This window comes from Nuphar pumila, chromosome 10 (genome assembly GCF_984573655.1).
Source record: "Nuphar pumila chromosome 10, dmNupPumi1.hap1.1, whole genome shotgun sequence".
NCBI lineage: Eukaryota > Viridiplantae > Streptophyta > Magnoliopsida > Nymphaeales > Nymphaeaceae > Nuphar > Nuphar pumila.
In genome coordinates, this window is record NC_143258.1 from 92,392,437 (window position 1) to 92,411,629 (window position 19,193).

The 19,193-nt window shown below is 36.8% G+C and overlaps 1 protein-coding gene across 1 annotated transcript in view; it reads right to left on the reverse strand.

The window, feature by feature from the left end:
- The window catches only part of LOC149827365 (putative starch synthase 4, chloroplastic/amyloplastic), a 49,463-nt gene extending 39,454 nt beyond the window's left edge, over positions 1 to 10,009 (reverse strand). Inside the window, exons 1-3 of the mRNA XM_090019312.1 lie at positions 9,696 to 10,009; positions 6,104 to 7,256; positions 21 to 102 (exon numbers count right to left, since the gene is read on the reverse strand). Coding sequence (XP_089875438.1) covers positions 21 to 102; positions 6,104 to 7,256; positions 9,696 to 9,844 — 1,384 coding nt within the window. The 5' untranslated portion in view covers positions 9,845 to 10,009. The remainder of the gene's footprint in view (positions 1 to 20; positions 103 to 6,103; positions 7,257 to 9,695) is intronic.
- Between the last annotated feature and the right edge of the window lie 9,184 nt (positions 10,010 to 19,193).

Genomic DNA, 19,193 nt, shown 5'->3' on the forward strand with positions numbered 1-19,193 from the left:
TGAAAACTACAAGGGCTTACTTTTCTCAGCATTTGTTATCATTCCCAGCAAATCTTCAAGTTGAGCATTTGTAAGCCGCTCTTTGCTGGCATCAACTTCATCCTGCAATTTTAACCACAATTACTGGATAAATTAGCCACATATATAATGACTACAAGTCTACAAACACTAACCTGCTTCAAATCCCGAACTGTTAAAAAACCTGACATGAAAAATCAGATCATCTAACTACCAACCAAGAACTAATCCAACTTCACTTTTTGTTCAAATTGGATGACATAAACAAAAGTTTTTCATAAATTTGGTTGAATGTAGTCAACTAATTTAAACATCTAAACTGGCCCATGTATTTGCACATGCATTATCAAGTACTTTAGTTGTCACAATATTTACCCTTGTAATGTATTCATGTCAGAAGAGGAATATATTTGTTAGAAAACTGATTGTGTGAAAACAAAGTCTGGCCAAAACAGGTAACCATGATTCTTGCTGCCATCAGTAAAGGTGTAAGTAATCTTCTCCAAAATTTTCCAACCCAACCCTTTCTTTTAATTACCTAAGTGCCTCCTGTTGTCGCACACATGCCAGAATCATGATGTTTTCTTTGACTTCCGTACATCATTTGCAATCAGTGTAGTACCACTATTTGTTGTTAAGCTTTATTGTACTTGTTTAGACACCGGAAAAGCTCCCAACTGAGCAAAAATTATTTACTACCAAGTATCTTCCAAACAAAAAAAGGTCTCAATGCTCTCTTTTGCATGTGTGGGTGCGTCTTTGCGTGTGCATGCTTGCACATATAAATTTCATGTTCTAAACTGGGTTAAAGTGATTCTAGTTTCCCTTCTGCTGATATAAGCCCTAAAAATAATAATAAGCAGGAATTTCCTTTTGTTTATTTTCCACTATAGTAAAAGCTATGCTGCAGGCACACACACACATGTGAATGTTAGAAGTCGATTTTGTAATTAGGAGCCTAGAGGGTGGGTAGTTTAGGAAATGTGTGCATGAGAAATTAGGGCTAAGCCCTAAACTATAAATATGTAAATAAGCTCAGCTTTGCGGCAGCTAATGAAATTGCTTTTGGAAGCCTCTTTGCCTCGAAGGAGAGAAAGCTCACTCTTGGCCTTCCATATTGGTAGACACCGCAGCTAAGAGAGCCAAGACCCCTGCAGCGCATGCACATTCCCTTGTGTGTGCCCTAGTCCCGAAATTGCCTTGCACACCCAAGTGCGCACTCTCCCTCGCCACTAACGTGCATCTCTGTATGTCGGCCTATATCTGCATCATATGCATGTGAAAATGTCTTCAAAGAGACAATGTGCACAAAGGCACTAAATCTTCAAATATGTAATGTGTGCACAAAGGCACTAAATCTTCAAATATGTAATGTGTGCACAAAGGCACAAAAAGAGAACTTGAAACAAGTGTGCACAAAGGCACAACACATAAATGAAGACACAAATGCTCAAAGGCATAAAATAAGAAGAATCTTTATTGAAATGAATAGGAGCTTTGCTAGAAAGCTTTAGAAATACAAAGGGGGTTCACCCCTATATATAATACATTAGGAGCAAAGGAGGGAGCTCCAAAATAGTCGTTGGATGGGCTCAAAGCTCTCTTTTGAAGATAATACTTGTGAGATAAGTCTCTTGAGGTATACATCCTCTCAAGATATTCCCATACTTGAGATGCTTTTTTGAATTTTAAAATATTTGCATTGATCCTTGTCTCAACCGAAGAAAAAATCGATGATAGGATTTTGCAGTTTTTCATTTCTCACTTTTCACATTTTTTGCTATATTCCTCAAGTGCTTTTGTTTTTTCTTTTCCATCAAAAATTTTTATTTTCTCTTTTTCAACCATCGTAATCTTTGGCTTCGGTTCTAATATTGAACCTTGGATATACCCCAAAGTTCCTTACCTTTGATGTGAGCTTCCATATTCCCGGTCCAAACGTGATAGTTTGACCCATTGAACTTAAAGCCAAGAGAAAAGTGAGAATCTTTTTCCGCCATTGAGAAGCTTATGAGAGAAACGAAAAAGTGTTCAAGAATAGAAGCTCTTACCATAAAGGGTCTTTTAAGCTCACTTGATGTAGTGTAATGTACTAAGAGATGGATTACAAGAGTTCACCACGCCAAAAAGCAAAGATTGAGAAAGAGCACGCTTTTCGAGGCAACCACCGGAGTAGGGCAAAAACACTAGCTAATCTTTTATCGACCTTGCTCTGATACCATGTGAAAATGTCTTCAAAGAGACAATGTGCACAAAGGCACTAAATCTTCAATATTTAATGTGTGCACAAAGGCACAAAAAGAGAACTTGAAACAAGTGTGCACAAAGGCACAATGTATAAATGAAAACACAAAGGCTCAAAGGCATAAAATAAGAAGAATCTTTATTGAAATGAATAGGAGCTTTGCTAGAAAGCTTTAGAAATACAAAGGGGGTTCACCCCTATATATAATACATTAGAAGCAAAGGAGGGGGCTCCAAAATAGACGCCGGAGCCCCTCCAACGGTCAGAAATCTGGCCGTTGGAGCCCCTCCAACGGTCAGAAATCTGGCCGTTGGAGGGGTCCCAACGTCTATTTGTGGGACCCCTCAAAAGTGAAAAAGAAAAAGAAAAGAAAAGAAAAAAATAAATTACAAATACATTCAAAAAAATGAATATGCATAAAAGAGAGTGAAAAGACAAAATTACCCTTATCGAGTATTACAAAAGAAATACACTTCTTTTATATATATATATAGAGAGAGAGAGACATATTTTAACAATGCACACTGCGCACAGGCATTTGTGCATAGTTGGCAAAATTGTGACTCGGGCTCAAATTGCCCAATCCTTGAATCGCGAATCAACGGGTACTCGGTGACTCGGACGAGTCAGGACTCTATATTTTCTAGTATAAGCACATGAATAAGACATGAAAATAACTAAATTTCAAGTTAATATGTCCACAGTTAAGTTACAAAAACATATAATTATACATGATTATTAACTTTTTTTTCATTGAACAATATTAGATACTTCATAACAAGTGACTATATAAGAATTGTGCATTAAAATCATAAAATACATGATAAAAAAATTTATAATCGACATTAGGATCGGTAACCTGAATCGGTGACCCATTAGGGTTCTGATCCGAGTCGACTCGAGCAATTCCTGAGTCGACTCACCGAGTTTGCCAACTATGCATTTGTGTGCCGTAGTAGCAAGGCCTCACCACACCGCGTGCAAGTAAGAGGACGTGCGCACAACATCGTCCCTCCTCTGTGCCTCACCAATCAAGAGTCACGCAACCCATAGGCACAAGCACCCAAGAGCGCAGCACTCACGCGGGGGACTCACGACCTCCTGCGTGCGCAACGAGCAGCCTTCCCGCTTACGCTCCTCACACTGCAGCAGCCCAACCCCTATCATTTGGTATCAGATACAGATCCATGGAGGAGCCCACCTTGCAAAGTGTTAACCATGAGTTGGGAAAACTTCACACGAGCGTGGCCAACTCCAACGCCTCGATGGAGCAGCGATTCTGGATGCTCGAAACCAACGTGCATGAGATGAAGAAGATGATACAGCAGCTGAGGCCAACTCTCGCCCAATGGGTGTGGAAGTAGAGCATCGATTGAACAAGCCGACCACCCTCATCCACAGCCAATCAGGCCAACTCTCACGACGAGCACTATGGGAGCCACCAACCAACATGATCCCAGATGCCCAGACGCATGAGGAATGCAGTTTGGGAGAATAGCACGGCTCAATTCCCCTAAATTCAATGGTGAAGACCCACCAAGTTCGGTATTTTGTGCCGAACAGTTCTTTCGATGTGCAGCAACACCCATAGACCAGTGAGTTGATCACGTTGTTGTGTATTTTGAAGGGGATGTGGTTGGATGGTATAAGTGGTACGCAGGCCAAATGGGGAAGCCCAATTGGGATGGCTTTGTGAAGGCGCTCATCGTGCAGTTTGGCCTATTGACCTACTTAAATTTCAATGTGGAGTTGTCCTACGTTAGGCAAAAAGAGACCATCAAGGAATATCAAGCTGAATTCCAAAACCTTGGTTCAATGGTAATAACTTGGTCCCAAGACGCCCTAATGGGTGTGTTTATTGGTGGGCTGTGTGAAGACACATCAAGATCGAGGTATAGATAGGCCATCCAAATTCATTACTCGAATGCTTTGAGCTCGCTTGTGACAATGGAGAAAAGCACAAAAGGGTTGGCATGATGGATAAGGAAACACGGTTTCCTAAGGCTCCGTCATAGTGCACAGCGGATGACCACAAGAGCAAAAATGGAAGAAAACACGTGCCAGCCAAGTGTTCATGATAATGGTAACACCAAAGCAAATGGCCGATCATCGCAAACGGGGCTTGTGCTACCACTATGAGGAAAAGTGGCCACCTGGACACTGATGCAAACAACTTCATATGTACATTGCAGACAATGTAGAAGAAGGGGAAGTCAAGGTGATGAGGAAGAGATAGCCGAGATTGAGGTGACCAAGGTTCCCAAAATCTCCATGCATGCGCTTGCGGGATTGTCAGCTCCCCACACCATGCACATTGGAGGAAAGCTTGGGGGACGACCCCTTAGTATCTTGGTGGATACAAGCTCCACCCATAATTTTTTGTGGAGCAAGTTAGCCCGAATGTTGAATTGTGAATGTTAAGATATATTAATATACATATATATATATATATATATATATATTTTCTGTTATTGTAATAGGGATTACCCATTAGAGGTATTTATGTAAATTACATCAATGTAATAGGCTGTGTCCATTAGGGGCACAATAGTCTTTTTTGTTTTTTATTTATTTAATACATGTCCTTTAGCTTAAGGGCTGTTGGGCTAGTCCCAACAGCTATAAATATAGTTGTTGGGTAATATAGCTGTTGGGGCTGGTCCAATAGCTAGTTGGACCAGCCCATGTGCATTGTATTGTGCTTATTTAAAGGCACCTTCTCAACTTGTAAAGTTAAAGCTTTCACTAAGCATTTTGCATAAGAAAGATTATTGCTTTTTATGTTCTTGGCCTTCGAGTGTTCTTAGTGATTGACCCATAAGAGGCACCTCTTGTATACTTTTTTGTGTTTCATTACATGGTATCAGAACTTTGGTGCTCTATTGTTGTAAGCTGTATTGGAAGGCTTTTTGGTGGATAGTGAGTATCGAAGGAGCATTGGTTTGTTGCCTTGGGAAGCATGCCACAACAACTTTCTTTCTTCTATCTATCTTTTTATTCTTCTCTCCTTCTTTCCTTATGTATTTATGGAGGATGTACGGGAAGTGATCGTCACCATGCCTGTGAGACTAAATAGTCAAGCACAAAATTTGAGAAAAAGGTCTATGTGGCTTGGTGGATGGATCCGAGAAAGAACCAAAGCTAAAAACAGAAAAGAAGTTGCTCTACAAGGAGATGAGATGAACAAGGCCATCGACGATTATGAAAAAAAATGGAAGAAGTGAAAAATGGGTTATTCCAAAATCATGGGATGACTTATTAATAGTGTGGACGTCAAAAAATGTTTTAGCTTAGCAAAGTTCGAAAAAGTTAGTGATGCTTGGAAATATCTCCAAAATATGTAACTTTCAAAGGGAAAATTTTGCAACAGTCCAAAATAAAGCATCAAGATCATACAAAAGAAAAGAGATGAAGTTACAGACACAGTGTTCACCAAGTGCATGAAAGTGTTGTGGCATGTGTGCCATATTGTGTCAACACAGAGTATGCCTAAAAGCAAAATCCCCGTGTGATATAGGTAAAAGGCTTACCATTTTGGGACATACTTTAAGGCTTCAAATCTTTTTTTATTGCTGTGTTTCATCTTATTTAGGTGTGGTTTCATAGTTTTCCATCTAGCAGGTTTTTCTGAAACAAATCCTAGATCAGATTGCATGATGTTGGTAAGTGATACAATGAGATGTTTAATGATATAAACAACAGAACCATCATTGTCAGAAATGATCACATCATCCATGTAGTCCGAAGTATGCTAGCATGTCAATTTAAACAGATACTAATTATAGTAAGCATTAGCATACTGTGAACAAGCAGTTGAGCTGGTTTTACATGGAAATATACCATATTTTCCGTTGCGTCTGTCACAAGAGTCGAACCATCTAAATCAACTTCTTGTCTTTCTTTGCTTGTATCAGTTACAGGTTCAGTATCGTGTGCAACATCAGTTACAAGATCAGTATGGTGTGCAGTTTCCAGAGCAGAATCTGCAGCAATATCTGGTGGAGCAGTTTGAGTCGCACTCACGTGATAATCAATGAATGACGACCTGTCCAAATCAACTTCTTGGCTTTGTTTGCTTGTATCAGTTACAGGTTCAGTATAGTGTACAGTACCAGTTACAAGATCAGTATCTTGTGCAGTTCGCAGAGCAGCATCCGAAGCAATATCTGGTGGAGAAGTTTGAGTTGCATTTCCATGATAATCAATGAACAACGACTTGTCTGAATCAACTTCTTGGCTTTGTTGAATTGTATGAGTTACAGGTTCAGTATAGTCTGCAGTATCAATTACAAGGTCAGTACGGTGTGCAGCTCCCAGAGCAGAATCTGCAACAATATCTAGTGGAGCAGTTTTGGTTGCACTTCTGTCATAATCAATGAATGATGACTTGTTCCAATCAACTTCTTCGCTTTGTTTGCTTGTATCAGCTACAGGTTCATTATAGTTTGCAGTATCAGTTACAAGATCAACATGGTGTGCAGTTCCTAGAGCAGAATCTACAGCAATATCTAGTGGAGCAGCTTCAGTTGCACTTCTGTGATAATCAATGAACGATGACCTGTCCCAATCAACGTCTTGGCTTTGTTTGCTTGAATCAGTTACAGGTTGAATATAGTGTGCAGTATCAGTTACAAGATCAGTATGGTGTGCAGTTCTCAGAACAGAATCTGCAGCAATATCTAGTGGAGCAGTTTCAGATGCACTTCTGTGATAATCAATGAACAAAGACCTGTCATCAAGTACATGATGATCCAAGAAATGAACCAAAGGCTCCGTTGCATCAGGCGTATGAATTGAACCATCTGAACTAACTTCTGTGTCTTCTGTGCTTGGCTTTGTTCCAGGATCCATGATATGCAAAGGTTCTTCAGCAGAATCCTGGGCTCTATCTGGTGTAGCAGCTTCATTTTCAGTACCAATGAATGATGAATTGTCACTAAGTGGTCGACGATCCAAAGGGATTCTTCTGGTTTGCTGCTTCCTTTTCTGGGAACTGGATAACAAGAAGAGCAAAGTGAATGATGGCTGACAGACATGTATACCAAGAAAATCACAAACTATACAGGATGCAATACACGGAAATGCTCAAGCAAAAAGAGCATGGGAGGGGCAAGCAGGATATTTTTTCTTTATTTGACACTTGGTAAATTTCTAAGTGGTTCTCTTGCAAATCCACTTGGAAGGACTCTCTCTCTCCAAATAACCTTCCTTTATTGAGCCTTGGAACCTCTGCTCTCTCTTTAATGAAAATGAGAGAGAGATGATCTTGGCACTAGAGGTGGAACTGGGTCAATGCAGGTTGGTAGTTGGTTCTTGATTGAGTTTCCTCAGAACGTATTTTGATTGGTCATGAAACTTGGATCCAGACCAAACTGATATAGCATCAGGTTTAAGTTTGGGTATGCCTTGATATTCTAGATTCATATGGGTTATCAATTTCATATTTAGGATCAACCATAAATGAGTTAGGTTTCATCACAGCCATTTTTCAATTAGTTCCAAAAATCGAATGGTTATACGATGGCTTTGGGTTTGATTCAAGATTAAATGGATATGTATCACATACCCATGGGCTGTTGGGCTCATACCCAATCAGGTTTATTAGGCCGAGTCTTTAAACAATCAGGTATCAATAAGGTAAATTAGTTGAGTACATAGCAGTTCAGATTTACAATGGGTTCATTCTCCGGTTTAGCTCCACTCAGGTACAAATCAAGTTGGGTTCATACTAGGTATAAAAAAATTCTACTTAATATTCTCTATAGCTTAGCAAAAGACGTACCACATTAAACAATTTTCATGTCTAGATGTGTTTTGAGAGTGATAAAAAAAGCAATGGTTCATATTGAATTAAAACTTCATGACTAAAAAACAAATTTTTGCATTAAATTGATTTGATCCGCAGCAAGGTTTTTAGCAAATAACCGATGATAAACACGTCTACAGGTTTGGATTAAGGGGAAAAAAACTGCAATTATGTTTTTTAAAAGTGTTTAGGACGTTTATGACATAAACTGTTCAAGAGCTATTAATGTTCCTATACATCTACACACACACAATATATATAGGGAAATGGAAACCTACAAAATGGGCACGGTGCTAAATGAAACATGATAATGGATTTCCATTGTTTTTTTCAAAATTCTGAACCCATAGATGTTTTCAACATGATTGATTTACTAGAAATCAACACTTGGATTATGCATTTTGGATTGAAAAAATGATATTTGGAGCCTCGAACATTTATGAAAATTGTAGGATGTTGATTTTTGAAACCTTATAAAAACCTATCCATGCATCAGAATCAAATGTTTCAAGAAGTGATTCCTATAAAAACAAGCATATAGATCACATTTGTATAGTTAGAATTTTGAAAAAACACTGGAAATCCAATCGCATGTTTCATTTAGCACTGTACACATTTTGTAGGTTTCCATTTATATATATATATATATATATTTTTTTTATATATTTATATATATATATATATATATATATATTTATATTTATATATATATATATATATTTATATTTATATTTATATTTATATATATATTTATATATTTATATATTTTTATATTTATATTTATATATTTATATATTTATATATATATATAAATATATAATGATAGGGTGCTCCTGGGCACCTACTCCCACCTAATAGAAGCTTTAAATTTTCAAATTTCTAAATTTTTTTGTTGGTCAGACCCTATAGATATGATCTACAAGCATTATTTAGTAGAAAACAAGTTTTGGATCATGTGGCTATGGCATACATGTAGATTTTTAAGATCTTAAAAAATTAATGGCTCACAATGTACCAAAAATTCATAACTTAAAAAATCTCATTGTTATGTCCAAAAGCCATGATCTAAAACATGAATCCTATCAAATAAACTATGTTGAGTACATCCATAAGGTCTGATTGAGAAGTTGCAACCTACAACTATAATTTCTGGTAGGTGGGAGTAGGTGCTCAAGGAGTACCGTAGTATATATATATATATATATATATGTGTGTGTGTGTGTGTGTGTGTTGTGTGTGTGTGTGCACGTTCATTAAACCAAAAATACCTATTTACCAAACGAAAGACCTTGACTATGCACATAAAGAAACTGTAACCTCGAACATATTCCGAAAAACTCCCAATCGACCGAAAAATATAAATTATCAATCTAAATTCTGCTGCACCCACTTGTCCAGAAAACCCGGAGAAGGTGGGAAAATTACATTAAGGAGCATAACATAATGCGAAGGCCCAAATTTTCCTAAACGTACTGATAATTAGCTGTATCCAGTGACTTCCTTAAAGAGAGAGCTGGCCAGATCAGGATCCCTTTAAGTTTGAAAAACCAATTACCAACATAAACTCTTACAAATGAAACGAGAAATGGGATGTAAGATAAACACTGGAAATGGGATAAAAGATACCCGAAATTCTTGGGACGAGGGCGGGCCCTGCATGAAGTCGGAACTAGAATCAACCGAAAGTTAGATGCAAATGGATGAAAGCCCATAGGAGAATCTGAGTTCCATCTGATGCCAGGGATGGAAGACGAGAACCTGACCACCATCATCATGGGTGCCTTAGATTCTTTTCCAGAACTCCATCTCTCTCACCTAGTCTTCTTCTTCTTCTAGCATGAGAGAGAGAGTTACGAGATCATTCTTTGCTTGGGGACTCCGCTTATCTCCCCTGCTTTCTGTTCCACCACCAAATCCTTTTCCCACCCTTTTTCTTCTTTGTTTTCATGTTTTTTTTTTCTGCTCTTTATCGAAACTCGCTTTCCTCGGACTCGGTTTTTACCGTGTCCATCCTTGTGTCCTGTGACGAAAAGAAGGGTTTGTGGACCTAGTGGCCAGGCGTCTGTTGCATGCAGCGCGTCTGTTGCATGCAGCCAGGGGATGTCAACAGATCGGATTTTATTCGATATCAGAACGAATTTGATTCCGTTCAGTTGGACTTGGTACGCCAAAACCATATCCGATAATAATCAGATGCGAATATGTTTTTTTTCTTTGCTACAGAACCCTAGATTTGATGGATGCATAAACCTCATCACATGTAAAAATCACATTTGGTATAAGCTTTTTACCGTCCGAACCGGAATCCATTTAGCCAACATCCGATTATTAGGATCCGGTATTAGTCACATGATAACTCCGCCTGTGTTTAGTTATACACTGTCGGTCCCAAGCCCGAATAAAGGAGGAGGGTTGCGGTAGGCCTGTGACAGGCAGCATAAAAACTTAGTCATACCCTATGAATATGAATCAATATGAGAATTTTGTTGGGGTGTTCTCTACTGAGCGACGCGTTGTACTCTATAGGCCCGAAGGCAGTGATAAATGGGCAAGGGTTGCTAGGTCGTCGCCCGGAAGCGACGCATCACACCGGTGCCCGGGTGTGGTGTCAAATAGGCAAGGGTTCCCTCACTTTGTTGGACGGGTGTGGGTAAAGAAGTTAGTCCAAGACCATAAAATTAGGTTAGCCACTTGGAACATAGGATCTTTAACTGGTAAGTTGGTAGAGTTAGTAGATGTTATGTGTAGGAGAAAGATTGATATTTTATGTCTACAAGAGACCAGATGGGTAGGTGAGAAAGCAAAAGTGATAGAACCTTGGGGATATAAGATTTGGTATACAGGAATAAATAGGAATAGGAATGGAGTAGGGATTGTTATGAGTCGTGAGTTTATAGATAATGTAGTTGAGGTCCGTAGGAAGGGTGATAGGATTTTACTTATTAAATTAGTATTAGGTACGAATAATATTAATATTATTAGTGTTTATGCACCTCAAGTAGGTTTAGATGATTCCATTAAGCGTCAATTTTGAGAAGATTTAGATGAAGTAGTACAAGGGATATCTTATGGAGAAAGGCTTTTCATCGGCGGTGACCTTAATGGGCATGTAGGCATTAGTAGGGATGGATTTGAGAGTATCCATGGAGGCTATGGTGTAAGAGAAAGAAACGAAAGTGGAGAAAGGATTTTAGATTTTGGTTTGTCCTATGATATGATCTTAGCAAACACTTGGTTTAGGAAGAGGGAGTCTCACCTAGTAACATTTAAAAGTGGGGTTAATACGAGTCAGATAGATTTTTTCCTACTTAGAAAGAGAGATAGGAGTTGTTGCATCGATTGTAAGGTTATACCGGGAGAAAGTGTAGCTACACAACATAGAGTCTTAATTTTAGATCTTAGAATTAGACAATACCGCAAAAGGGATAGACATATGATAGATCCTAGAATTAAGTGGTGGGCACTGAAAGAAGCTAAACAAGGAATGTTTGTAGAGCGGGTAGTTAAGGAAGTTGATTGGTGTCTCGAGGAGGATTCAGAATCTATGTGGAATAAGATAGCGGGTGGCATGAGAAAGGTGGCTAAGGAGGTGTTGGGTGAATCTAAAGGTGGTGCACTGCTAGGTAAGGATACATCGTGGTGCAACGAGGATATCAAATTAGCTATTAAGGTTAAAAAAGAGTATTATAGAAATCTAAGTAAAAATTGTGATAATGAGAATTTGGAGAAGTATATGATAGCAAAGAAGGAAGCTAAAAAAGTAGTTCGGAACGCGAGGGATAAGGTATATAAGGAGGTTTATGACAAGTTGGATACCAAAGAGGGTGAGAAGGATATTTAAAGGCTTGCAAAGATGAGATATAGGAAATCGAGGGATCTGGGTATGGTTAGATGTATCAAAGATGAAACGCAAAGGGTTTTAGTCAAAGATGAGGAGATTAAGGAGAGATGGAAAGATTATTTTGATAAGTTATTTAATGAAAGTCATGCTCAGGATCTTGGAGACTTTTCAATTCCTTTTCATGAGATGAATCGTGACTTCATGTGCAAGATTCAAAAGAAAGAAATTGTTGAGGCTTTGAAGAAAATGAAATCAAGAAGGGCAGTTGGCCCAGATGGTATACCTATCGAGGCTTGGAAATGCTTGGGAGAGAAAGGTTTAGAATGGTTGACAAATCTTTTTAACAAGATTTGGCGGACAAATAAGATGCCTAATGAGTGGAGGAAGAGTACTTTGGTGCCTCTATATAAGAATAAGGGTGATATACAAGATTGCACAAACTATCGTGGTATAAAACTCATGAGTCATACTATGAAACTTTGGGAGAGGGTGATTGAGTCTAGGTTGAGGAAGATTGTCATGATATCGGAGAATCAATTTGGTTTTATGCCTGAAAGATCAACTATGGAAGCTATACATCTTCTTAGACAACTTATTGAGAGAAATAGAGAGAGGAACAAAGATTTGCATATGGTTTTTATTGATTTGGAGAAGGCTTACGATAGAGTACCTAGGGGCGTTCTCTGGTGGACAATGATGAAGAAAGATGTTTCTCTCAAGTACATTAGTATAATTAAAGATATGTATGAAGGAGTAGTAACCAATGTCCGCACTTGTGGAGGGGTGACAACAAATTTTCCTATAACGGTTGGGTTACATCAAGGATCTGCTTTAAGCCCTTTCCTATTTGCTATAGTGATGGATGAGCTTACGAGATCAATTCAAGAAAATGTGCCTTGGTGTATGTTGTTTGTTGATGATATTGTTTTGATTAATGAGTCTAGAGTTGGGGTTAATGCTAAGTTAGAATTATGGAGACAGACATTGGAAGCAAGAGGTTTTAAGTTGAGTAAGAGTAAGACAGAATACATGGAATGTCGATTTAGTAAGCAACGAAGTAGTGATGGGAGTGTAGTGAAGCTTGGTGAGCACGAAATACCGGTGGATGATTCTTTCAAATATTTGAGATCTATCATTCAAAAGTATGGAGAAATTGATGGAGATGTAAATCATAGGATAAAGGTTGGGTGGATGAAATGGAAGAGTGCAACTGGAGTGTTGTGCGATCGTAGAATGCCATTGCTGTTGAAGGGAAAGTTTTATAGGACGACTATTAGGCCCGCTTTACTATATAGTACGGAATGTTGGGCTGCCAAGAGACATCATATTCAAAAAATGAGTGTAGCTGAGATGCGTATGCTAAGATGGATGTGTGGAAATACAATAAAAGATAAGATTCGGAACGAGGAGATACGTAAGAATGTAGGCGTTGCACCCATTGAAAATAAGATGAGAGAGAATCGTTTACGGTGGTTTGGACATATTCGACGAAGGCCTAATGATGCTCCAGTTAGAAGGATGGAGAAATGGGAAAATATATTAGTTAAAAGAGGTCGGAGTAGGCCTAGGAAGACATGGATGGAGGTGATAAGAAAGGATATGAATGCTTTGAACCTCACCGAGGACATGGCATTGGATAGAAATGAATGGAGGAGAAGGATTCATGTGGAAGACCCATAATGATTTTCTTTGTTGGTTCATATCGCCGACCCCAATTGTTTTGGGATGAAGGCGTAGTTGTTGTTGTTGTATTAGTCACATGATCACATCACCTTAATCTGAACCGTTTACATCCCTACATGTAGGTAGGGGTGCAAATAAACAGAATTCAGTTGGATGTGTGTAGGGGTGTCAACTGGTCGGGTTTGGTTCGGACCCAGGTAGATCCGAACTAGACCTGGCCCCAATTTTCAGGTATGGTATCGGGTCTGGACCTGGATCTAATCGGACTCACCATAAGAGAAATCATACCTGGACCCGATAACAACTACATTAACCAGACCCCGACCATACCTGGTAAAATAATATTTTTTTATCATTTTTACATTGAAAATTTGTGGGTCTGTATCGAAACTTGGGTTGGGCCCGGGTCTGGTATAAAATTTTACAAACTATACCTGGATCCATATATTAATCGGACCTTCGAATCTGGACCCGAGTCTTAATCAGGTCTTCTTATTTATCACCATACCCGGACCCTACATGGTTTGGTATGGGGCGGGTCCAGATAAACCCAACCCGTTGATACCCCTAGATGTGTGATCCAAATCTAACGCACTTTTTCTGGACATGGATCATTAAAATGAAAGTCCAATTTGCATTTGAATCAGATTTATTTCTAAATAATAACATGGATTCATATTTTATATTGGGTCTATGATCAGATTTAAATTAGACCTGCTTTATTTATATTTTTTGGCATGTAACTTTCTTGCTTTTTCTATTGGATATACCATTATTATAAAGACATGTTTTTGGAGATGTGAAAAATGGACGACTCACAATGCATTTAAAAACTTTACAATACAAAGTATTGTGGGCCATTGATTTTTAGAGCTTTTAAAAACATATCTAAAACATCGAAAATTCATAATCCAAAACATGTTGCTCACTAGATGAATGATAAAAAATTAATATGTAAAGTTCAATCGATGAAAAACTCAATTATTAAAGAAAGAACGTCGTCAATTATCATTGTAGATTTTAGGCATTCCTGTCGTCGATTTGCCTATATATGTGTGGCATGTATTTTCTATTGTTGTCATTACCTACATATGCTTCCTGTTTTACATTTAATTTTTCTGGCTGTTTTTTATGAAACCAACCTTACGAGTGTGATCTATGTTTTTTGTTTAGTGGGAATCAACTTTTGAATCATCCTCATACCACACATAAGTACTTTACCGGGTCATAAAATTATGTCTTCTTGTTGAAAAATCATTATCTAAAAGTTGGTTCTCACTATTTTGAACACGCTGAACCCATTCCTAAGGTCAAATTGGATGAAAATAACTTGCACATGGGAGATTGAGAGGCATTTGTACATAATGGTGTCATTACTAAAACATTAACCATATATATATATATAAGTAATATGCTGGTTCTACCCGATTTCTTGTTCTGCCCCATTGGGCTCGGAATCAAACCTGTATATATGTTTTTTCGGTTGTCCAAAATCAATGGCTATGAAGGCATCAATTTTATCAAGCTCATAAAAATACAGTTTTCATCGAAAAAACATGATCCAAGAGTCGATTCCCACTAAATTGAGTACACTAAAATACTTCAAACTATGGGGTCAAACCAGTGTTGTGAAAAGCGTTGAGGCGTAGCGAGGCGCTCCACCAAAATCTGAGGCGAGGCGTAAGCCTCGAGGCGTAAAGCGTAAGCTTCAGAAAAAAAATTAAACTTAAAAAATATATAAAAAATATCTAAAATTATAAATAAATAAAAAATACTTTATTGATGAAGCAACAACCAACAAAAAATAAAAAATCTCAAATAAATACTGAAAAAATATGAGATTAAAATGTAAAAGTAACATTAATGCAACAACTTGATCTATGTAAGTATCTAAGAAATAAAATATGAGCATTCATTCAATAAAAAATTAACATTAACAACGAAATGCATATTAGCATTAACAACATCATGTCATAATTAAAAAATGAATGTTAGCATTAACAACCAAATGTTAATATATTTTTCCAAAACTCTTCAAAATGAGAGTGTTAACATTCACAATTACAAATGAAAGACTCAAAAAAATATATAAATGGTCATATCTCTATGATATGAATTAGAGCCTAGGCTCTTCTTGTGTCTCGTCATCATCAATATTTAAGTCTTCAATGTTATCATCTGAGGAATCCATATAAATAGGTTCTCTTTCATCTTCATTCTCTGACTCTTCATAGTCTGTACTTGTTTCCTCTACATCCTCGATCACTTCTTTTGCTTTTATTTTTTTTAATAAAAAATCATGTATTAAATACTTATTTTATGTAATTAAAAGAATACATTTATATTCATAGCAAGGTAAAAAGAATATAGCTTTACCTCGATCTCTTGAAGACCTGTCTTGCCTAAAACCGCTTTGTGAATCATGAGGTGAAGTAACTTTTTCAATAGGCACATGCTCAATGGCATTTATGTCGAAGTTTGAATCCAACTATGAATCATCTAACCAATTGAGATCACTAGGCAACACTGGATCTTCCTTCTCCACAATCCATTCATCGTCTGAGTCCATATGATCTAGACATATAGGGTCTTTGGTAGCCCTCCTTCTCATATTTCTCTCTCTTAATTTTATATTATACATTACAAAAACCAATGCATTCATCTTCTCTTGTTTAAGTATATTTCTTCATTTTTTATGCACCTATAATTTCAAATCATTGATAATCAATTATAAGATAATTACACTTATAAAAATGTATTTCAAAAATAAAATACAAAGTCACAAACCAATGAGAAAGTACTCCAATTCTTCTCATATCCCAATGCACTACACGTCACACTACAAGAAAAATGCAAATTAGCGATGGATGCTATTCGTCGCAAAATTCATCGCTAACGTGTTTAGCGATGGCTTAGCGACAGATAGCATTTGTCGCATAATCCTAGTTGCTAAACTGCGACAGAATTTATCTGTCGTCAATTCATCGCTAATTAGCGATGGCTTAGCGGTGGATCATGTCTGTCGCTAAATAGAGACTGATTTGGTTATGCGACGGAATTTAATTCGTCGTTACTCCATCGTTAAACTGTAATAAGGGATACATATATGTTGCTAATGTCCGTCGTCAATTTGGCGACTGTCATTAGTGATGATTTAAATTTCATTGCAAGCCATCGACTGATTTAAATTGGCGATGGATTAGCGACGGATAATATACGTCGCTAATTTTTAAAAAAAATTAAAAAAATTGAAATATGAAACTCGAGAAAATTTTCTTGTTATACAATTCATATAACCTGCTTATAAAAAATAAAGTACACATAAAAAATACATATACATGTGAAACAAATTTAACACAAGTTCTAAGTTAAACAACTTTAACAACCAAATACAGTCCTTGTCAAGTTATAATTAGTTACAAGTACGTCAAACAAATTAAACACATGAATCTAATCCTCACCAAGATTCAAGGCATCATCCTCTTCATTTTCTCGATCTGCCCCTCCCTCCATGCCTCTATCAGCTCCTCTACGTTGATCATCTCTAACATTCTACAAGAGAAACAAAATGTTAGTATTTATAAACAAAATATAATGAAATAAATTATATGCAATGCACCTAATCTAATGCAACAAAGTAAATGGTTGAATGACACATAGACTAGCAATAAACTGAAAGACATTAACAGAATTCAGATATGTGTTCTAAGACTAGAAAAAAATTATAGTGATTCAATCATGCAGATATGTGTTCTAAGGTTGTCAAAGAATGTCACAGTGATTCACGCATGCATATATGGTTTATAAGGCTGACAAATAAATGTGTTATGTATCATAATCATGCATATATGTGTTACAAAGCAGTCAAAAAACTTCCATAGTGATGAAATCATGCTTATATGTGTTCTAAGGTTATCAAAAAACTTTTATAGTGATCCAAACATGCTCATATGTGTTCTGAGGCAGTCAAAAAACTTTCATATTGATTCAATCATGCATATATGTGTTCTAAGAAAATTTTTATAGTAATTCAATCATGCATATGTGTGTTCTAAGGTAGTAAAATAATTTAATAGTGATGAAAGCATGCTTGTATGTGTTCTAAGGTTGTCAAAAAACTTTCATAGTGATTCAATCATGCATATATGTGTTCTAAGGTTGTCAAAAAACTTTCATATTGATTTAATCATGCATATATATTATAAGGCAGTCAAAAAACTTTCATATATGCTAATATCATGCTCATATGTGTTATAAGGCAGTCAAAAAACTTTCATAGTGATTCAATCATGCTCATATGTGTTCTAAGGCAGTCAAAAAACTTTATATGTGATTCAATTATGCATATCATGTTCTAAGGCAGTAAAAAAAATTATAGTGATTCAATCATGCATATATGTGTTATAAGGCATTAAAAAACTTTCATATATGCTAATATCAGGTTCATATGTGTTCTAAGGTTGTCATAGTGATGAAAGCATACTTGTATGTGTTCTAAGGTTGTCAAAAAACTTTCATAGTGATTCAATCATGCATATATGTGTTATAAGGTACTAAGAAAATTTTATAGTGATGAAATCATGCATATATGTGTTGTAAGGTTGTAAAAAAACTTTCATAGTGATTCAATCATGCGTATATGTGTTATAAGGGTGTCATAAAAATTATATAGTGAATCAATCATGCATATATGTGTTCTAAAGGTGTATAAAAAATTTATAGTGAGGCAATCATGCATATATGTATTCAATTATGCATATACTAGCTTGAAATCTAACGACATGAAACAAGTGACATGCATCTTTATACCTGGCGGGCACCGAAGTTCATGTTGAATGCAGACAAAGTTTCTCTGTCACGAAAAAAGTTGCACAACTCATTATGGACAATGTTGGGAATGACTTTATTTAAAAAGTACTGCATTTTATCCTCAAGACGCTGACAAACACCATCTCAAGACATAATAGGGTCAAACGGACATTGGGAGTTGATGTTGGCGGGAGAACTTTGAGAGCCATGGCTGCAGGAGACAACAACTATTGTGATGTTCATGTTACTCCCAAACTCGAACACACGACTTTTTTTTGGTTCACCGGTTGCAGTCACCCATGCTGTAGGATCAAAAGGCAAATACTGAGTGGAGTCATCGCTATATCGCTCTACCATTTGTTGCTCGTATGACTCCTACAAAGTAATTATTAGAATATGAATTCATAATTAAGAATTATAATGTTTATGATAACGTAATTCATAGTAACTTGTATATTATAATGTTTATTAATACAATAAATACATACCGATGTCGCTCTCACCTTCTCTGATACAAAATCTCTCATGCTCTTACATTTATGTGTTTCAACAAACACATTCTTTTAAGGCATAATATCTTCTTTTTCTGTTTCTTGTAATGTTAAATGATAAAAAAATTATTTAATAAGTATGCAGAAATACTTACAAATTTGATAATATATATATATATATATATATATATATATATATATATATATATGAGTTATCATTTTCTTCTAGTGGCTCCCAAAAGTCCTAAATTCACCTTTGTGTAGATGGGCATCGGGCATCTTCGCTCGATTTTTTGCAGC